Source organism: Carettochelys insculpta, chromosome 4 (assembly GCF_033958435.1).
Source record: "Carettochelys insculpta isolate YL-2023 chromosome 4, ASM3395843v1, whole genome shotgun sequence".
Taxonomy (NCBI): Eukaryota; Metazoa; Chordata; order Testudines; family Carettochelyidae; genus Carettochelys; species Carettochelys insculpta.
The window spans coordinates 90,252,066-90,268,479 of record NC_134140.1 but is presented as its reverse complement, the minus strand read 5'-3'; the positions used below and the strand labels follow the sequence as shown (position 1 = coordinate 90,268,479).

Sequence of the window (16,414 nt, the reverse complement as noted above, 5' to 3'; positions counted from 1 at the left end):
CCCCCGAAGGCCGGGCCCCCGCTGTGCTGCAGAGCCCGCCGGGTGAAGGGCTCCAGTCCTATGGGACAAGCTGCTCCTCTGCCCCGCCCCCCACGGCCTAACAGCGGCCGGCAGAGCAGCGGGCACTTGCACGCCCTGCCTGGGAGCCAGCCAATGGCGGGGCGGGGCGGGGCGGGTGGTCGGGCCGGGTAGGGTGAGTGCGTCCCGTTCCCCTGGGCAGACCCTTATTTTCGCTGTCCCACAGGCTGCCCCGACTGCTCCAGACAAATGGGCAAATTGTCCCACTTTTGCAGGGCTCCTGTTTCTTGGGATCCCAGCGCTGCAGCCCCCTCTGACCCAGAGCTCCGCTACGGGGCAGCTGCCCTGTTCTCCGGTGCCCCGCGCCTGGGGGCGGCAGCTCTTGCTGCCGGGGAGCTGCTCCCTGGGGCAGCTGCCCCACTCCCTGGCCCCCCACGGCGGCAGCCCCCGTTGCAGGCAAGCTCTGCCACGGGGCGACTGCCTGGTTCCCTGGCGTCCCATACCTGGGGAGGGCAGCTCCTGCTGCCAGGGATCTCCTCCATGTGGCGAACACCTTGTTCCCCAGCATCCCCGCCTTGGGGAGGCAGCTCCTGCTAGGGGGCAGCTCCTCTTCAGGATGGCTGCCACGTTCTCTGCCCCCTATGCCGCAGGGTTGCAGGACCCCACTCCTCTGCTCTCTCACTGCCCCAGTGCCTCATCCTGCAGCAACAGCCCCCCACCACCAAGAGGCCCTGACATGGGACAGCAGTCGGGCCCCTATCCCTGGAGGCTGGTGTCCCATATTTGCCATAGGGCAGTATGGTCACCCTACCTTCAGGCTGCAAGTGTGGAATAGGGCAGAGCTGCCAGGAGGATGGGGCTGGGCCCTTCAGGCCAAAGGTGGTGTTGAAGCACAAGACTTCTCTGTGTTTAGGCGGCTAACATTCAGCTTTGTTGAATTCAGTAAGGCAGCAGATGAGCCAAACTGGACACCAGTAAAACCAGGTCCAGCAAGGCTGCTTGCTGCAGCTAATGCTAGTATTTTAAACCCGTACACAAACAAGCCCAGTGTCAGAGGCAATTAGTTAGCGAATTGTAAATCACTTCTCAAAGAGAAACCGTTATCAGCAAAGAGAAACAGGTACCAGGGAGCTGGAGCCTCAGCTCCAAACAGTTCATTAACACATTCCATAGAGCTCATCCTCCCAGCCATTCCCAAACAGGTCAAGGAAAGTACAGGCTTTTGTGTGTGTGCAGAAGTAAGGGATGTGAAATGGCTTCTATATAAAATGGCTTCCACAGTGGCATGGGGGCAGATTTGCTCCCCCTGCTGCACATGTTGTTGGCCCTGCTCTCCTCTGGGGAAGGGGACTGAGCCCTCTTCCCCCTCCTACCGTTCTGCTCCCCGAGGGACAGGGACTGAGCCCTTCTGACCCCCCAGCTCTGCCATCTGCCCCTACCACTCCCAGGGGCAGGGACTGGGCCTCTGCCCCCATCTCCGGCATCTTTGCAAACCTGCCCCTGCCCCCTCATGCCTTCCATCTGCCCTCCCAGAGACTGGGACTGAGCACTTCTGTGTCTCCCTGGGTTAGGGGGTCTTTTCCCACTTAGGTGGTGGCAGCAATAGCCTCCAGGGTATAGGGGATCTGTGACCCTGGCAAGTTTTAAAGTAAAGCCTGTGTATAAGCAGGTGTTCTCAAGATTTTGTGAGACCTCACTTTCTGCACTTGGAGTGCCAGAGTGGAGGAGGATCCCTGACAAAAGGTGACATTCTGGGGATTTCACAATTCCATCTTCTCTTGTTTCTCTTACTTCTTTGGGCTTTTCTTGTATTTCTCTTCCAAATAGGCTCTCCTTTTGTCCTCTCATCCCCAATGATTTCTTGCAGAACGCCTCGTTGGAGTCACTCCTCTCCTTCTACGCCTCTAGGTGACATCATTTGCTCTACCTCCAGTCAACCACCCTTGGTTGGCCTTTCAAATACTCCCTACATGACTGATACCTTAAAATTAACATACAAGCAGAATTCCTAGTATTCTGTCCCATACTCTCCTCATTGACCCTGCTGATTACCTCTGACCACACCAGCACCCTCTTTTGTGCGATTGAGCCCCATAACCTTGGTGTCAACACCAACCTCTCTACACCTCTGTATCCAGGCCAAGTTCAAATTTCAGTCTGCACATTCAAAACCCAGAGCTTCCTGTTACAATACAGGTTTGATCTCCCTGGTCCGCCACCCTCAGGACCTGAGTGGTACCAGACCAGGGATGTTGTCAGACCAGGGGAGGTCAATGCTCCCCTGCTGGCTTGTCACCCCGCCTCCCCCCACTCCTGTGCTCACCAGGCTGCCTGCAGCCACCAGCTCCCCAAACTGCCTTGCCACCGGCCTGGCTTGATTTCTGTCCTAGCCACTGGGACTCTCTGGTCCCACATCATCTGCAGTCCAGTGCCAGAGAGGAGAGTCCTGGATTTCAGAGGTACACTTTGTAATAACAACCGTCATACACCTCTTCTGCCTCCCTTACTTGTGCAACCCTTCTTCCCTGGCCTCCTTTGGCTCCATTCAGAATGCTGCTCTGAGCTTCATTTTCCCACAAAAATTCTGACTGTCATCCTTCTGAATTCCTCCACTGCTTCATTTTCTTCACTATGACAAACAGGTTTATTTTTGTAACAATTTTATGCCCTCCTGCTTTATCCACTTTCCTGACTTACTGTATCCCCTCTTATCTCCTCCACTTTTGTTACCCACATCTTCAGTAAAAGACTAGCCCAGGGTTACACAGATGTATTTTATTAAATGCCATTTTTGGATTAAAGGAAAAGGGGAACTAGCTTTCAAGCACATACCCTTCTGCACTCAGACAGGTGAAGAGTTGCATAGGGAGAGTAGAGGAAGCCAGGGCATAGCAAGTCCAGTGGGTCAGGTTACAGTCAAGAATCCAGGTCAGTGAGCTGATCATATGATTCCCCTGTCAGCTTGCTTTCTTGTGTAGTATTCAGATGCAGTCATAACCATCCATCCTGGCCCAGGGCTTCCTCCTGTCTTGCCAGCCAGCCTGAACTGACTCCTGCAGAGTGGCGATGACAAGAACTCATATAGCTTTGCACCTTTCTTTTATATGTCTCAGTCCAATAGCAATTGCCCTGTCCCACCACTCCAGGATGCTGTATGCCCATGAATCATCACCACTGTCCCAGGACGCTGTATGACCAGGAGTCATCAGCTAACAGTGGATGGGATTTTGATCTTCTCTTGGGACGTTTCTACAAGTCACTTTCTTCGAAAGTGGCATGCTAATAAACAGCCCAAAATTTGCTAAATGAGGCACGGATGCAAATTCCCTGTGCCTCATTAGCATAAGGTCACATGATTTGGAGTCTGGAAGACGTTCTTCCAGGCTCCAAAATGCCATTTAGAAGCATGACCCCCGGGGGTCTTCTGGAAGAAAGTCCTTCTTCCGGAGGCCCTTCTTCCCAAAAATTTTCAGGAAGAAGGGGCCTCCAGAATAAGGACTTCCTTCCGGAAGACCCCCCGGGGGCCACGCTTCTGAACGGCATTTTGGAGGACAGAAGAATGTCTTCCAGACTCCAAATTACATGACCTTATGCTAATGAGCTGTGGGGAATTTGCATTGGCACCTCATTAGCCTATTTTGGGCCATTTATTAGTATGCCACTTTCAAAGTAAGTGGCATGTGTAGAAACGGCCTTGGTGGGGTCTCTTTCTTGGGTGGATTGCAGGGATTAGCTATTATTCTCTGGCTCAGGAGCGAGCCCACTTTCTACATCAAGCCCCTTTTTGTCCCACCACCCATCCTATCTACTGTAACCCCAACCTATGGATGGACATTTTGGTTGTGTTCATATGCCAAAAAACCTTTTTTTATGTATAAGCAAAAATATGTAGAATGTAAAAACTTTATTAAATGGTATATACATGTGACTGCGCATATATAAACACAGTAACATATTCCAACATTTTTAATAAGATGTATGAGCCTGAACCACAGCAGCCAATTGTGCTATTCCCCACCCCACGGGGCCCTCCCCTCACTTTGAGCACCCCTACTCTGGCCATCCAGGTACCACTAGCAGCTGGTAATCCAGGCTGGCTTCAGGGACTCATTCTGTTGAATACCTTTCTCACACAAAGGAAAGCTCACTTCAGAGAAAGTAATCTTCCCTACAATGGAACAGCCAGGATTTCCCACAGACTCATGACATCCACAAACAATTTTTTAGCAACTTATAACACTCAGTATAGATCCTGCAGCAGCCACAGAGAATTACAGGACTTACATCTGCATTGTACTGGACTGAGTGGAGGATTTATACAATGCTTTGCACAGAAATGCAGTCTTTTTGTCCACATTCTCCTGTTTTTCTCTATATTCCCCTTATGCCATCTTCCAACTAGACTCTAAAGCCACTACAATAAAGTCAGAATAGAGTCTCAGCTACAGCCAAATAGCTTTTAAAATGTTTTAGAAGTGTTTTGTGTAAACAAAACATTTGCTGTCTTCTTCCCACCCACAAGACAAACCCAATCACACTTTTTTTTTTTTTTTTTTATACATAAAACCTAATTCTGTGGCAAAGTGACTACAGGTTGGACGTCCTTGGTCCAACACCCTCAGGACCAGGCTGGTCCTGAATGAGGAAATTTGCCAGACCAGGATTGGTCCCCTACTGCCTGTTGCTTGGACTGCCTGTCTCCAATTCTGGCCTTCCAGCACCCTGCCACAGGCCTCAGCCAGCTGGGCTGCCGTTGCCCTGGCCCCAGCTTCCTACCCTGCATGGCCAGGCCACCGATCCCCAGTTTCTGCTGGGCTGATGTTCCTCAGCCCCAGCAACAGTTCCCTGAACAATGTGGGGCCACCACTCCTCAGGTCACTTCAGCAGCAACTCTCCCGTTGCTCCCTAGCCCTGCTCGCAGCTCCCTTGCCCCAGCTGTGGATACTACGACCAGGCTGCCACTCCCAGCTAGTCCCTGCTCTGGGCTCTCTGGTCTAGCAACATCCATGGTCCTACCAGACCTCAGATTTTGCCGGACAAGACAGTACTGGATTTCAGAGGTGCAACATGATATATTGAAACATGTCCCAAAAAACCTTTGAAACTGGGCCAAACTCTATTTATGTGCCACTAACAGATAGAGTTGCAGGGATAAGACCTTCAGTGTAACAAAACAGGGCAGAGGATTGGCAGTCCAAGATTATTTAAAAAAAAAAACAAACGACAATGAATTGTTTTGTTTGAATATTTTAATACCTGCATTGCCTTCATAGGACAATTAAACAGTCTGTAAAATTCTTTTACCACAAAATGTTTGTCAGTTTTTTTTCCTGAAACATCCTTCCAACATCCTGGCACATGCACCCAAATGCACTATATAAAAAACCCCTCATTCACAACATGAGGAAGGGCGGGCGTCATTCATGTAAACATCGTTCTTTAGAGTTATCTGTTGTTTCAAAAGTCATAAATAAATCTAATGATGTTCAGTAAGATTCACAGTTCTAGTATAAATGTCATAAAACATGTTCTGCATACAAGCTAATTATTGTGGGATTAACTTCTCATATCTCATATAAATTTACCACTAGACTGTGCACTCTTTAGCACACCTCAAAATTTAGAGACAGAACAATTGTGGCCTAAAAAGTGTGCAAATAGTAGAAACTGTTAGAGCTGGTAGCTTGGATAAGATGGAATTGTTTCCAGCCTCAGTCTTAGTTTACTCAGTACTAATTTGTACTCAGTAGTTTTTTGAAATACAATTAACTACAGTTCAAAAAATTTTCATAGGAGAAAAGAAAGACTGAAGCTTTTATTACATAATGCATTTAACTAAGGGACAATTAAAAGGTTTGTGCTAAAGATGTGACCAGCCATGGTACTGAAATGATTATGACTGTTACAGGCAATGCTACTACATATTCTCTCTGAACAGCTGATAATGATTAGCTACCGCAAAGATATTATACTGCATCTCCACATTTTAAAAAGTTGCATGTACTTGGTTTCCATTATACTCAGATCTTACAAAAAGACGGTCTTGTTAATCTGATTTCAAATAAAGGGGAACTTTTAAAAAATACTGTATATGCATTTTACCATGAAAATTCATATAAACATTTATTTACATATAAAGACATTAAACTTGTTAAAAGGGTTTCCCACACCTGTGGTTTTATGGCTTAAATATTTCATTGCTCTGAATTTACTTTGAAAAAAAAAAAGAAGTTTATTAAAATCAAATGTAAATCAAATATATTTAAAATAAAATTAAAGAAAGATAGCTTCTGCTTATTGGAGGAAGAGGACAGACACAGGAAAGAGCCACTGGATATTTAGAAATCAAGGTGTTCACAACCTTTGAATTATGACAGGTAAACATACAACCATCCATCCTGCAACAATTTTAAGTCATTTAGAATACAATTTATAATTACTACTTGCAAAATATAGTTCTAAGGCTACTAGTTCCAAAAACATATTCCTGGATTCTCCACTGGCTTAAGTAGGTGCAAATCCATTGATACAGTGGAGAGGTGTCTGCCTATACCAGATGGGTGAAGTTGGTTCTCTGTCTCAAGCTTCCCATCAAAAATCGTCTAAACATTATGGGTACATCTACATTTATGACACCACCATGAGCCCTGGTACTGCTGGCAGTCATGAGGTGTAAGAGAAGTAAACAGGAGATTTTTTTCCCCATCAACCTCCTATTGTGTGGACTGTGGCAAAAATCAAAGTTAGGTAAGCTGACTCCAGCAATGCAAGTCTCACAGCTGGATTTGTGTATATAAAATCAGTTTTGCCTCCTGGCGTAGACGTGATACTATATACATAGGCCCATTTTTAAGGACCATGTTTCAGCAAAATGGGAAACAGTGCTTTGCCTTTGCTCATTTGTGTTTTCATAAATTATCTAGAACCACAAGGCAAAATTCAGCAAGTGGACTCCAGGGGCATGCATGGACAGAGAGCTTTAAGATACATTGGTTGTGCTGATGAAATAAAAGCCACAGATATTCTGATTTTAGGAATCCCATACCTCTGAAAACCATCAATGTGGCCTTTCGGGTCCTCACCGAGGAGGGGTCAAGTTAAGTGAAAGTGGCTAAAACTGAAAGCTTGTTGGGGCAGACACAATGCATTCTTGTGTTTCATACAGCCACTAGGGCAAATGGGCTGAAATCCTGACCGTCATCATCAGGTTCGGCTACAATATAAATGACACCAAAAAACAGCAGTGGGGTAAATGGGACCACCCAATACCAATCAATAAGGTCTAAAGCCAATGGAAAAGGGGCTAGAAACAAATTAGGTGCATTGGCGATTCTGTGCCCGAAGAATGTTTAGTGGGTGAGGTTCCCTCTTGCAGCCGTGCTGAGTTCTCTTGTTCCTGTGTGAACACAGCAATATTGTGGCTCTGTTCAACTCACTTCACAAAAAGTGTCCAACTACTTAAGTCAAATCAGTTTGCTAGTCAGTCATATAGCCTGACAGTTCCACGGGTTATCTACAAGGCCTAAAATGGATTAATAAGTTAAACTGGAGGCTACTCAGGTAATTCTGATCAAATCTTATTGAAACAAAAAGGCCACTAACATATATAAAACATTCCACTCCAAGCCAAAAATCTGTCCTCTATTAAAAAATGGATATTCATACCAGTACCTTCTAGTCTGAGAGCTCAGAGGAGATATTAAAAAGAAACAGACCTGACTCAAACCAAAGATACTGATGTTAAGAGAGGTGCCACTGGAGTAGATCCAGCAGGCAGATCCAACAGGTTCTAAAGGAGTGGGGAGAAGTAGTGTAGCAATATAAAGAGAGACTAGACTTTTGCTTATCATGATTATGGTATACCTCAGACTTCAATGTCCTCAAATCAGTATGTGATAATCTGCTTGCTCAACATGAAAAAGAACAGCAGTATGAAAATGAAAACAAGAGCATGATTTTGGAAAACAGAGGGCTTAATTCTCTATTCTTACACAATGATAATCAAGCCCATAACTAACAAAAAGCATTCCTTTAACGTGTGCTTTAAAAGCAAAACAGACCACCTCCATGAACAAAGTTCCTGGGAGAAAACAGAAGCAGGAGTCAAAATAAAGCAAGAGGACTGTAGCTGACAGAATACCTATACAAGATTTTCCAAGTGATGTGGAAGAAAAAAATAACTCAGGCCATCTCCCAATGGCCAATTACCTAGATTAAGGCAAAGCAATTTGCCATTCCTTCATAACCAGACCATGCTTGTTTTCCATTTAAGCACAATTCAAATTTTCAAGACCCTTCTAACTGTTAGAGGAAAACGTGCTTCTAATAAAGCAATAGTTAACACTTCTGCATTGTAATGCCCTTAAATTGTTCATTTGTGTGCGGACAAGAATTGTTCTCAAACATTCGTTATTTCTTTTTGAGGGTCATCAACTGAAGTCGTATTGTTAAGCACCCTTTGACAACATTTCTGCATGTGTGAGGATTATTTCAGTCTCTCAGCATAGTCACCAAAATATCATCTGTATAGGCCACATGCCATATATAAAGAAACACAGATGTGGCTACAGTCCCTCAAGTGAGGGAGTGGGTGTTGAAAATATCCTGCAGCCTGATCTTTGCTGGGAGAGTGCCAGGGCGCACATCCACCCACTGAAGATTAACTTCTGTGCAGGCCTAAATGTCAAAAGTCCTGAAAAGGCTCTGCGACCAAAGTGGTAAATTAACTAAATTAGCTAAATTAACACAGCCCCAAATTAAAGATGGACTTATTTAAATTTCCATAACTATGTATGTACACCAAACTGAGAACGCTCACGCAGCATAAAATAGCAACATCATTCATCTTTGTCTTTGGTCTTTCAATATGTTCTCTAAAACATCTAATTTCCACACTGCCAAATGCCCTTCCCTATTTGAATTGGGAATTGCATTCATGCTAACTTTCAAATTAAAAAAAAAACAACAAAAACCGAACCCTAAAGCAACAGGTCAAAGATGCTACTGCTGTTACAGAAATTTAGGTCTAATTTTTCTTAACACTTTTATTTGCACACGTGCACGCGCACACACACAATTATATACTCATGTAAAGTAAGCATATTGCAAATGTATTTTAACTGTTCTTGAACTACTTAAAAACTGCAAACAGAAAGGTCAGCAGGACTGTAGATCTCTAAGAAGGCCCGGATTATTTAAACCAGTGAGGTGGGCCCACTCACTAGCCTAGGTTCCCCATTGCTGATCTAAACTCAAATAGTGGCTTTTATAAATTTCTTCTACAACATTAGGCGAGACTTGTTAATTTCCGAATGAATGCTCAGGAGTCCCTACTATCTGCTGAAGCACATCTGTAAAAGAGGCGAGTTGTTGGTTTCTAAAAGTTTAACAACAGCCACTGATATTTTTATATTCATTGTTTCCTTCTTTTAGTATAACCTTCATTGCAGTTGCTATTTGAATCTAAGTATGTCACTTACCACTAAACTACTTTACTATGCCTCAAAATGAAAAAAGACCAGTATGGGCCATATTCTCCACACCAATGAAAACTGTGACCCTCTATTACTAGCCCAGGACAACCTTCTGCATTCAGATGCACACACTTCTGACTGTCTTCAAGAGAAAAATATGCAGAATTCAGCCTTAAGAATTAATAGCTCTGATAAGTGAGACATAAAAAGATTCCCCAGACATTAGTCAATGCTTTCCCCCACTTCCTGAACACAGGTGCTGAAAGTTAGAGTGCTGCTACACCTCCTGGCTTGAAGTCATTTTCATCATAGATGGTTTTCAGTTTAGGTCAATGACGCTGAGGCACCCCAACTTTATACAATGTTCCAGCACGTCCACTTCTGAACATCAATCTTAAAAATAATAGAATCAACCTCCACTTTCTCTTTCTTGAACATCTTCATGCAAATACATGTTAATTCATGTGTGATATCATAATTAAACAGTGTATCCCAGCCCCAAAGGCTAGACAAGTATTTGTTTTGGACATGAACATCACTAAAACTATTTATATAAAACGCCACAAGGACCTATACACAGCACTCTCTCTCGTGTACACCAACCTTTTCCACTTGTTCAAAAAGATTCTCCTGCAAGAGAGGACTTTGTAGAAAGAAAAATGCTCAGAGAAGAGGATGAGTCCTTCTATACACCAGTAAATAAGCTGCTCTATTGCAAGATTAAGATCAAAGGTTTAAAAAGGCAAATTACACTATTAGAGAATATCAAAATATTATCATTATCATCACAAATGGCATATATGTAAAACACAGTTGCACAGTAATGCCTAGGCTGTAGAAATAACACTGAAGTCTGACTAAAAGTGAACGATCTTTTCATTTTCTGTCTAACCTTTTGGCATCTTTGCATATGGTGCAGAATTAGATGAAAGCTACTAAAATATCACGCTGCCTTGTATAGAATATTTAATAATTCTTTCAGATAAGACTAATGCAACACTAGCTAATTTTAAATCTGCTATGAGTAATGCAGTCAAACCTAGTTAGTATGCAAGAAACTTATTTCTAACACTGTATGAGAGGTTCTGATGCAACAGCATGAACAAATCCCTGGTTGTCCAGTTTTCAGTATAAAGGTAGTGCATAGATCAAAGTTTCTATTTCAGCTCACTGAACTGAGAATTTGTCTGCCTTTCACTTCTGCTGGGCAGCCTGGAAGGCTTTCAGTTCCATCTGATACCACTCTGGTGCTTCTGGCCCATTCTGCCCAATGGGATTGTGATCATATCCATAAGCCACTGTTAGTTCTTCATCCTTCTCCACAGCCCTAATGGTGCGTATACACTTGACTGGCCCAAAACGAGGATGAACAAACCTAAATAGTGAGGAAGCACTGTAAATTTTAATCTTTTAGTAAACATTTTTACTAAAACTTTCATTGTAAATTCACAATTCCATGCTACACAGACTTTTTTAAATTCTTCTAATTAATATATAAGCGATCAGATCAGTCTGGCACTTAGCAATATTTATGAAACCTCAATTTACATGAATTGTAAAAACTTATTCAAGTAATTACTCCCTTGAACTTCAAGGATTCAAATACTGCATCATGCTTCAAAAAAATCTTTGAAACTGTGACTTGGTCCTTCTCAAATGTAAGATGCCTACTTATTTATTTGTGCAGGACTCACAACTACCTTTGTAACAGGACGATAATCATTATTTGCAACAGGGAAAAATCACTCATTTGTATTTAACTAGTGCAGGTTGAATTTCTCTAGTCCAGCACCTTTGGGAACTGACTGGTGCCAAACCAGAGAATCTGTCAAATCACGGGAGGTCATTATTGTCTAGCACATTACCAACACTTCCACTGCTTAGTGGGCTCTTCAAAGATATTTTGGAGGTAAATTACAGCTAAACAGCACAGAACATTGACAGCTTGGACTGGTGACTGTAAACAAATTTTATGGGATCGCTGGAAGCTTGGCCATATCCTTGATAAGTGGACAACCGGCTAACGAAAATCATGCCGGACCACAGATGCTGCTGGACAGAGAGGTTCAACCTGCACAGGTTATTTTATACATGTTTTACAAGAGCACACTTCTGTCTAGGGGCTCACTGTAAGCAAAGGAGTTTTCTGTTTGTATGTATCTTGTGCATTATAGCTGAAAGAACCCAGGAACCCAATACACCAAAACAAACAAAAATAAAAAATACTACCCTCCCCACAAAAAAAAACAACCTAGGGTTTTTGTGGAGTTTTTAAAACTTTTCTTAACAATTTGTACAAAGCAATTCACTGTTTCCCATGAGCAGTTGACGACACCCAAACTGTTTTTAACTGTCAACTTTTTAAAAGTGCCCCCCACCCCCTGCTAATAAAATACAGAGGTGTGAGAATGACGAAAGGTCTTGGGCTCAAAAAATCAGGCAAAAGAGAGCCAAGTACGCAGCACACTGCTTATTCATTGTTTTCACATGAAAACAAATACTGACTGGATATAAAAATTCACCCAAGAGACATGAAAGAGTACAATCATTAGTATTAAAACAAAAAAGCAGTCCAGTAGCACTTTAAAGACTAACAAAATAATTTATTAGGTGATGAGCTTTCGTGGGACAGACCCACTTCTTCAGATCATAGCCATACCAGGACAGACTCAATATTTAAGACACCGAGAACCAAACATAGGAATCAATGTTGACGAATCAGAAAAATTATAATCAAGGTGACAAATCAGAGAGCAGAAGGGCAGAACAAGGGGCGGAGGAGAGGGGGAAAGTCAAGAATTAAATAAAGCAAAGTATAATTTTTCTGATTTGTCAACCTTGATTACTATGGTTGGTTTTCTGTGCCTTAAATATTGAGTCTGTTCTGGTATGGCTATGGTCTGAAGAAGTGGGTCTGTCCCCCGAAAGCTCATCACCCAATAAATTATTTTGTTAGTCTTTAAAGTGCTACTGGACTGCTTTTTTGTTTTGATAGTATATAGACTAGCACGGCTCTCTCTCTGTTACTAGTCATGAGTATTGTAATTTCCCCTTCCCTTATGGGCTCCTTTTTGCTGAGGGAGATTGATTTGATAATTTAGCGATAGTATTTTGAACTTAAGATTCTAAGGGTGGAGGAATGTGGTGAGTGCGCAAAGCTGCTGGCATGGGGGGGAAAGAAACGGGAGCCTGTTGTGGGCAGAAAGGTGAGTAGAGGCTACCCAGAACCCCTGGCAAGTGGAAGGGAGGAGGACCCTAGAATGGGTTGCCCAAAACTTCAGTTAAGGGAGACTGGGGACCCTGATATGAGACCCAACAGGAAAGGGAGCAAGAGAAAGAGAGATGTTTGGAGGAAGAAACTGTGAGGAGTCCCAGAAACAGAAGGGGAAGAGGAGAGTAACGCACAAAGAGCTTGTCAGCAGGAATGAAGGGATACAAGGAGCTTCTGGTATGTAAAATAAATTTGGCCTGAACAAGCTACAAAGCATATGCCCCCCTCTAATCATATTGTTTAAAATACATATATCCTTACACACATATGTGGATATCAAACAGTTTTTCAGCTGCTGGAGAGTAACAGAAAAAAAATCTTATTTTTTGAGGCTTCATGTTCCACAATAATGCTCAGCAAAACACACACTATCAGCGGCTAAGTGTGAGACAGACCTGGCCCTATCCCTGGACAGCTCAGATTTATGTTTCAGCCAGGAGTGCTACATTTTGCATATCCAAGAATCAATGGTCAGACACAAACTTACGAGTCATGACAAACATGCAATATAATTCTAAGCCTGAACCTGCTCTCTAAAAATTACTGTTGGAAAAGGTGTTCCAGACAAAACTTCTGTTGACAAATTGTATCTACACATACAAGTGGACCGATCTTTTGATCTGCTCTGTAGACAAAAAGGCCCCTGGAGCATCTACACTGCATTTTTGTTGACAGTTTCTGTCAACAAAACACACTCTGTGTGTAGATGCTCCATGAGTTTTGTCAACAAAACCCCAGTTTTGTCTAGCCACCTCTCTAGTGTAGATGTAGCCAGAGAGTACATCCAGCCCTCTGAAAACATGGTACAAGCACAGTGCACTAGAGCATAACAATCTCACCTCTTGGTCCGAATACTTACGGGTCATAGATGCAGTTAGGAGTGAAGGAGTGGTTGGCCTTGTGCCCCAGTGAGGCACAATACTTGGAGATATGGTTGTAGGGCTCTGGCACATCTATGACTGTTTCATCATCCAGCGATATTGTGTTTTCATTAAGGGCCCAGTCTCTGCTGTCCACCTGATTAGCAAGATTTAAAAAACAAACAAAAAAACCCCCCAAACCTGTGTGTATGTCGTCAACTTTTATTTGTTGTCAATTCCAGTAAGCGTACCCAGATAAGCTCACAGCAAAATCTCACTTGTATTACATGCTTTTTTTAACCAAGTAACAAACAATGTATTTGCAATTTGAATTTTCCCATGATTTAATTAAATTTCTTTCAATTTCTTATTAAATCCAATGATTGGAAAGAAATCTAATGGCATGAAAACAGTTAAAAAAAGCAATGAAAATTCAGACTGGGTTCTTCTCCCCCTTTTACCTCTTGGTGTGTAATTCGCACTCCATTGTAAAAAGACATAACTGTGCTTGATCCTGCTGCTATTTTAGAAAACAATCCTTCGCCGGCACTGGAAATGAGAGATACATCAACATATACCCTAGAAAATAAAAAAAATAAAAAAAATAAAAAAAAAAAAGGTAAAAATTGAATATTTTCCCATTGCATTTGCAATTTTCTACACACTATTACTACTACAGGTACTGGTACAGAGGTTGGTAGTTCATGTCCTTTAAAAAAGGCAAAGGCAAAAGAACCCCAAAACCTAGAGTTTTATTATTAGGGAAACAGGAGGACTTTTCCTGTAACGGTAATTCTTAGGAAAAAGAAGCTACTTGTGAGTTCATTTGATTGCTTAGATGACTATTGATGGCTAAACATACTGGGCCTTCCAATTATTACTCCAAAGCTATGTCTCCACTAAATGCACCTGTCTACAGAAGTTACTGTTGGAAGAGATGTTTCGACAAAACTTCTGTTGACAGAGCATGCGTACACATAAAAGTAGATTGATCTTTTGACCCGCACTGTCGACAAAATGCATTATGTGTGTAGATCTCCGAGTTTTATTTACAAAACCTCCGTTTTGTGGACAAAACTCTCTTGTGTAGAGTTAGCCCATGAGTAGTGTCACTGCAATTCAATGAGACTACTCATGTGTGCAAGGGCTACTCAACCCAGAGAGCATTTTCAGTACCGAACTCTAGAACTCCATGTCTCTCAACAACAGTCAATAAGAACTTTTCACTACATCATACATGTAGAAGTTTATAATGCCAGGAGGAGGAGGATTGCTAGCAGGTTAGCAAAACTTTTAAAAAGGAGTGGGATAAGGCAGTGAAGAAGACACAAGCAGTTCTACATGATGTGCACAGACATAAAAAAAGGCATTGTTAGTGACTGACAGGAATCCAGCATTTTGTAGAGCAACATGGCATGTCAACAGTAAAGGTCTGAAATGGACAGTCTCCCCTTTCCTCCCAGGCTAGGGGAAAGTCTGGAGTTCTACTTCTTTACCCGCTGGACAGGGAAATGGGGAAAGGAGCAGATCTGCCAGCAGCTCCTCTGCCTGCCACACCACCCTGTAGTCCACCCTCCCCTGAGGCTGGGGAGAAGCATGGGAGTCCTGGGGCTCCCGCTTACTTGGTGTGCCCTCCCAAACCAGTAAGAACTTTTGCTTTCTTATACCACTGACAAGACTACTCAGGTGAGCAGAATGTGACCCAACCTAAATCACTGTGCTCGGCATACACATCGTTTGAGACTAAATCTGTGTTCTGAAAAAGGAAACACTATTTCCACCAGATCCTATAAGATGCTGAGCACCCTTAACTCCTCGAGCATCACCTTTTAGGAAAGTGCCCTTAATGAGGAATTCTGGACTTCACTGAATGTGACTTTGCAGCTATATTTTTTAAAAGGCACTTTCCAGAAGTGTATAATGTCCACGTTCTGTCTACTAGATTGACAGTTTTTCCATATAAATCCAAAAAAAAATTCCATTCAGTTAAGTCTGTGCTCCACATCAGTCAAGTTTATAGGTTTGCCAGGTTGGGCCTTTGACACCTGACTAGTCCTGCAATTGTTTCTGTGAATAAAGATTTGCCAGATCAGATCCCTCAATGCACAGCAGACCAAGAAGTTTACTGAAAGATTTTAAATTGGGAAAAAGAAAAGTTCTACCTCTCTGTCTCGTAAGGATCAGGAAGAAGTGCATTTGTAGAAATGCAAGATGGAGTAGATTTATCAAAACTGTATATTGGGCCTAAAAATAAATCAACACAGGAATTAAAATTAATAGACAATATTAAAAGCATTTCTCTCTTATTAGAGGGACACACATTCAGTACATTCAAAACCAAATTAAGTTTCAAAGATGAGATGAACAAAAGAAGAAACATAGTTAATAATGATATTACATAGAACTGCTGATAATAAAATACCTGAATCCTCAGCCAGTTACTACTATGTGATTTTTCTCTTCTCAAGCAACTGAGAATAGCACATTTTGTATACAAGAGCTTATTTTTTGTTTTTTTTGGGTAGAGTGGTCAAAGCATTGTCCTTGTAAACCCAGAGTGGTGAGTTCAATCCTTGAGGGGTCCTTTCAAGGTTCTGGGACAGGTTAGATAAACTTAAAAAAAAATATATCAGGGATGGTGGTAGGTCCCGCTGTGAGTGCAGGGGACTGGACCTGATGACCTCTCAAGGTCTCTTCCAGTTCTACGAGCTACATATGTATAATTCCATATTTAGAGAGGACCTCCAATTATTAAAATTAGGGCCCAGTTTCTTGGCTTTTTTTTTTTTTTT

The 16,414-nt window shown here is 42.6% G+C and overlaps 1 protein-coding gene across 1 annotated transcript in view; it reads right to left on the bottom strand.

The window, feature by feature from the left end:
• Nucleotides 1-6,194: 6,194 nt before the first annotated feature.
• Nucleotides 6,195-16,414, bottom strand: part of SETD7 (SET domain containing 7, histone lysine methyltransferase) — a 37,899-nt gene continuing 27,679 nt past the window's right edge. The window contains exons 5-8 of the mRNA XM_074993284.1: nt 15,785-15,866; nt 14,084-14,201; nt 13,622-13,779; nt 6,195-10,866 (exon numbers count right to left, since the gene is read on the bottom strand). Of these exons, the coding sequence (XP_074849385.1) occupies nt 10,686-10,866; nt 13,622-13,779; nt 14,084-14,201; nt 15,785-15,866 (539 nt within the window). The 3' untranslated portion in view covers nt 6,195-10,685. The remainder of the gene's footprint in view (nt 10,867-13,621; nt 13,780-14,083; nt 14,202-15,784; nt 15,867-16,414) is intronic.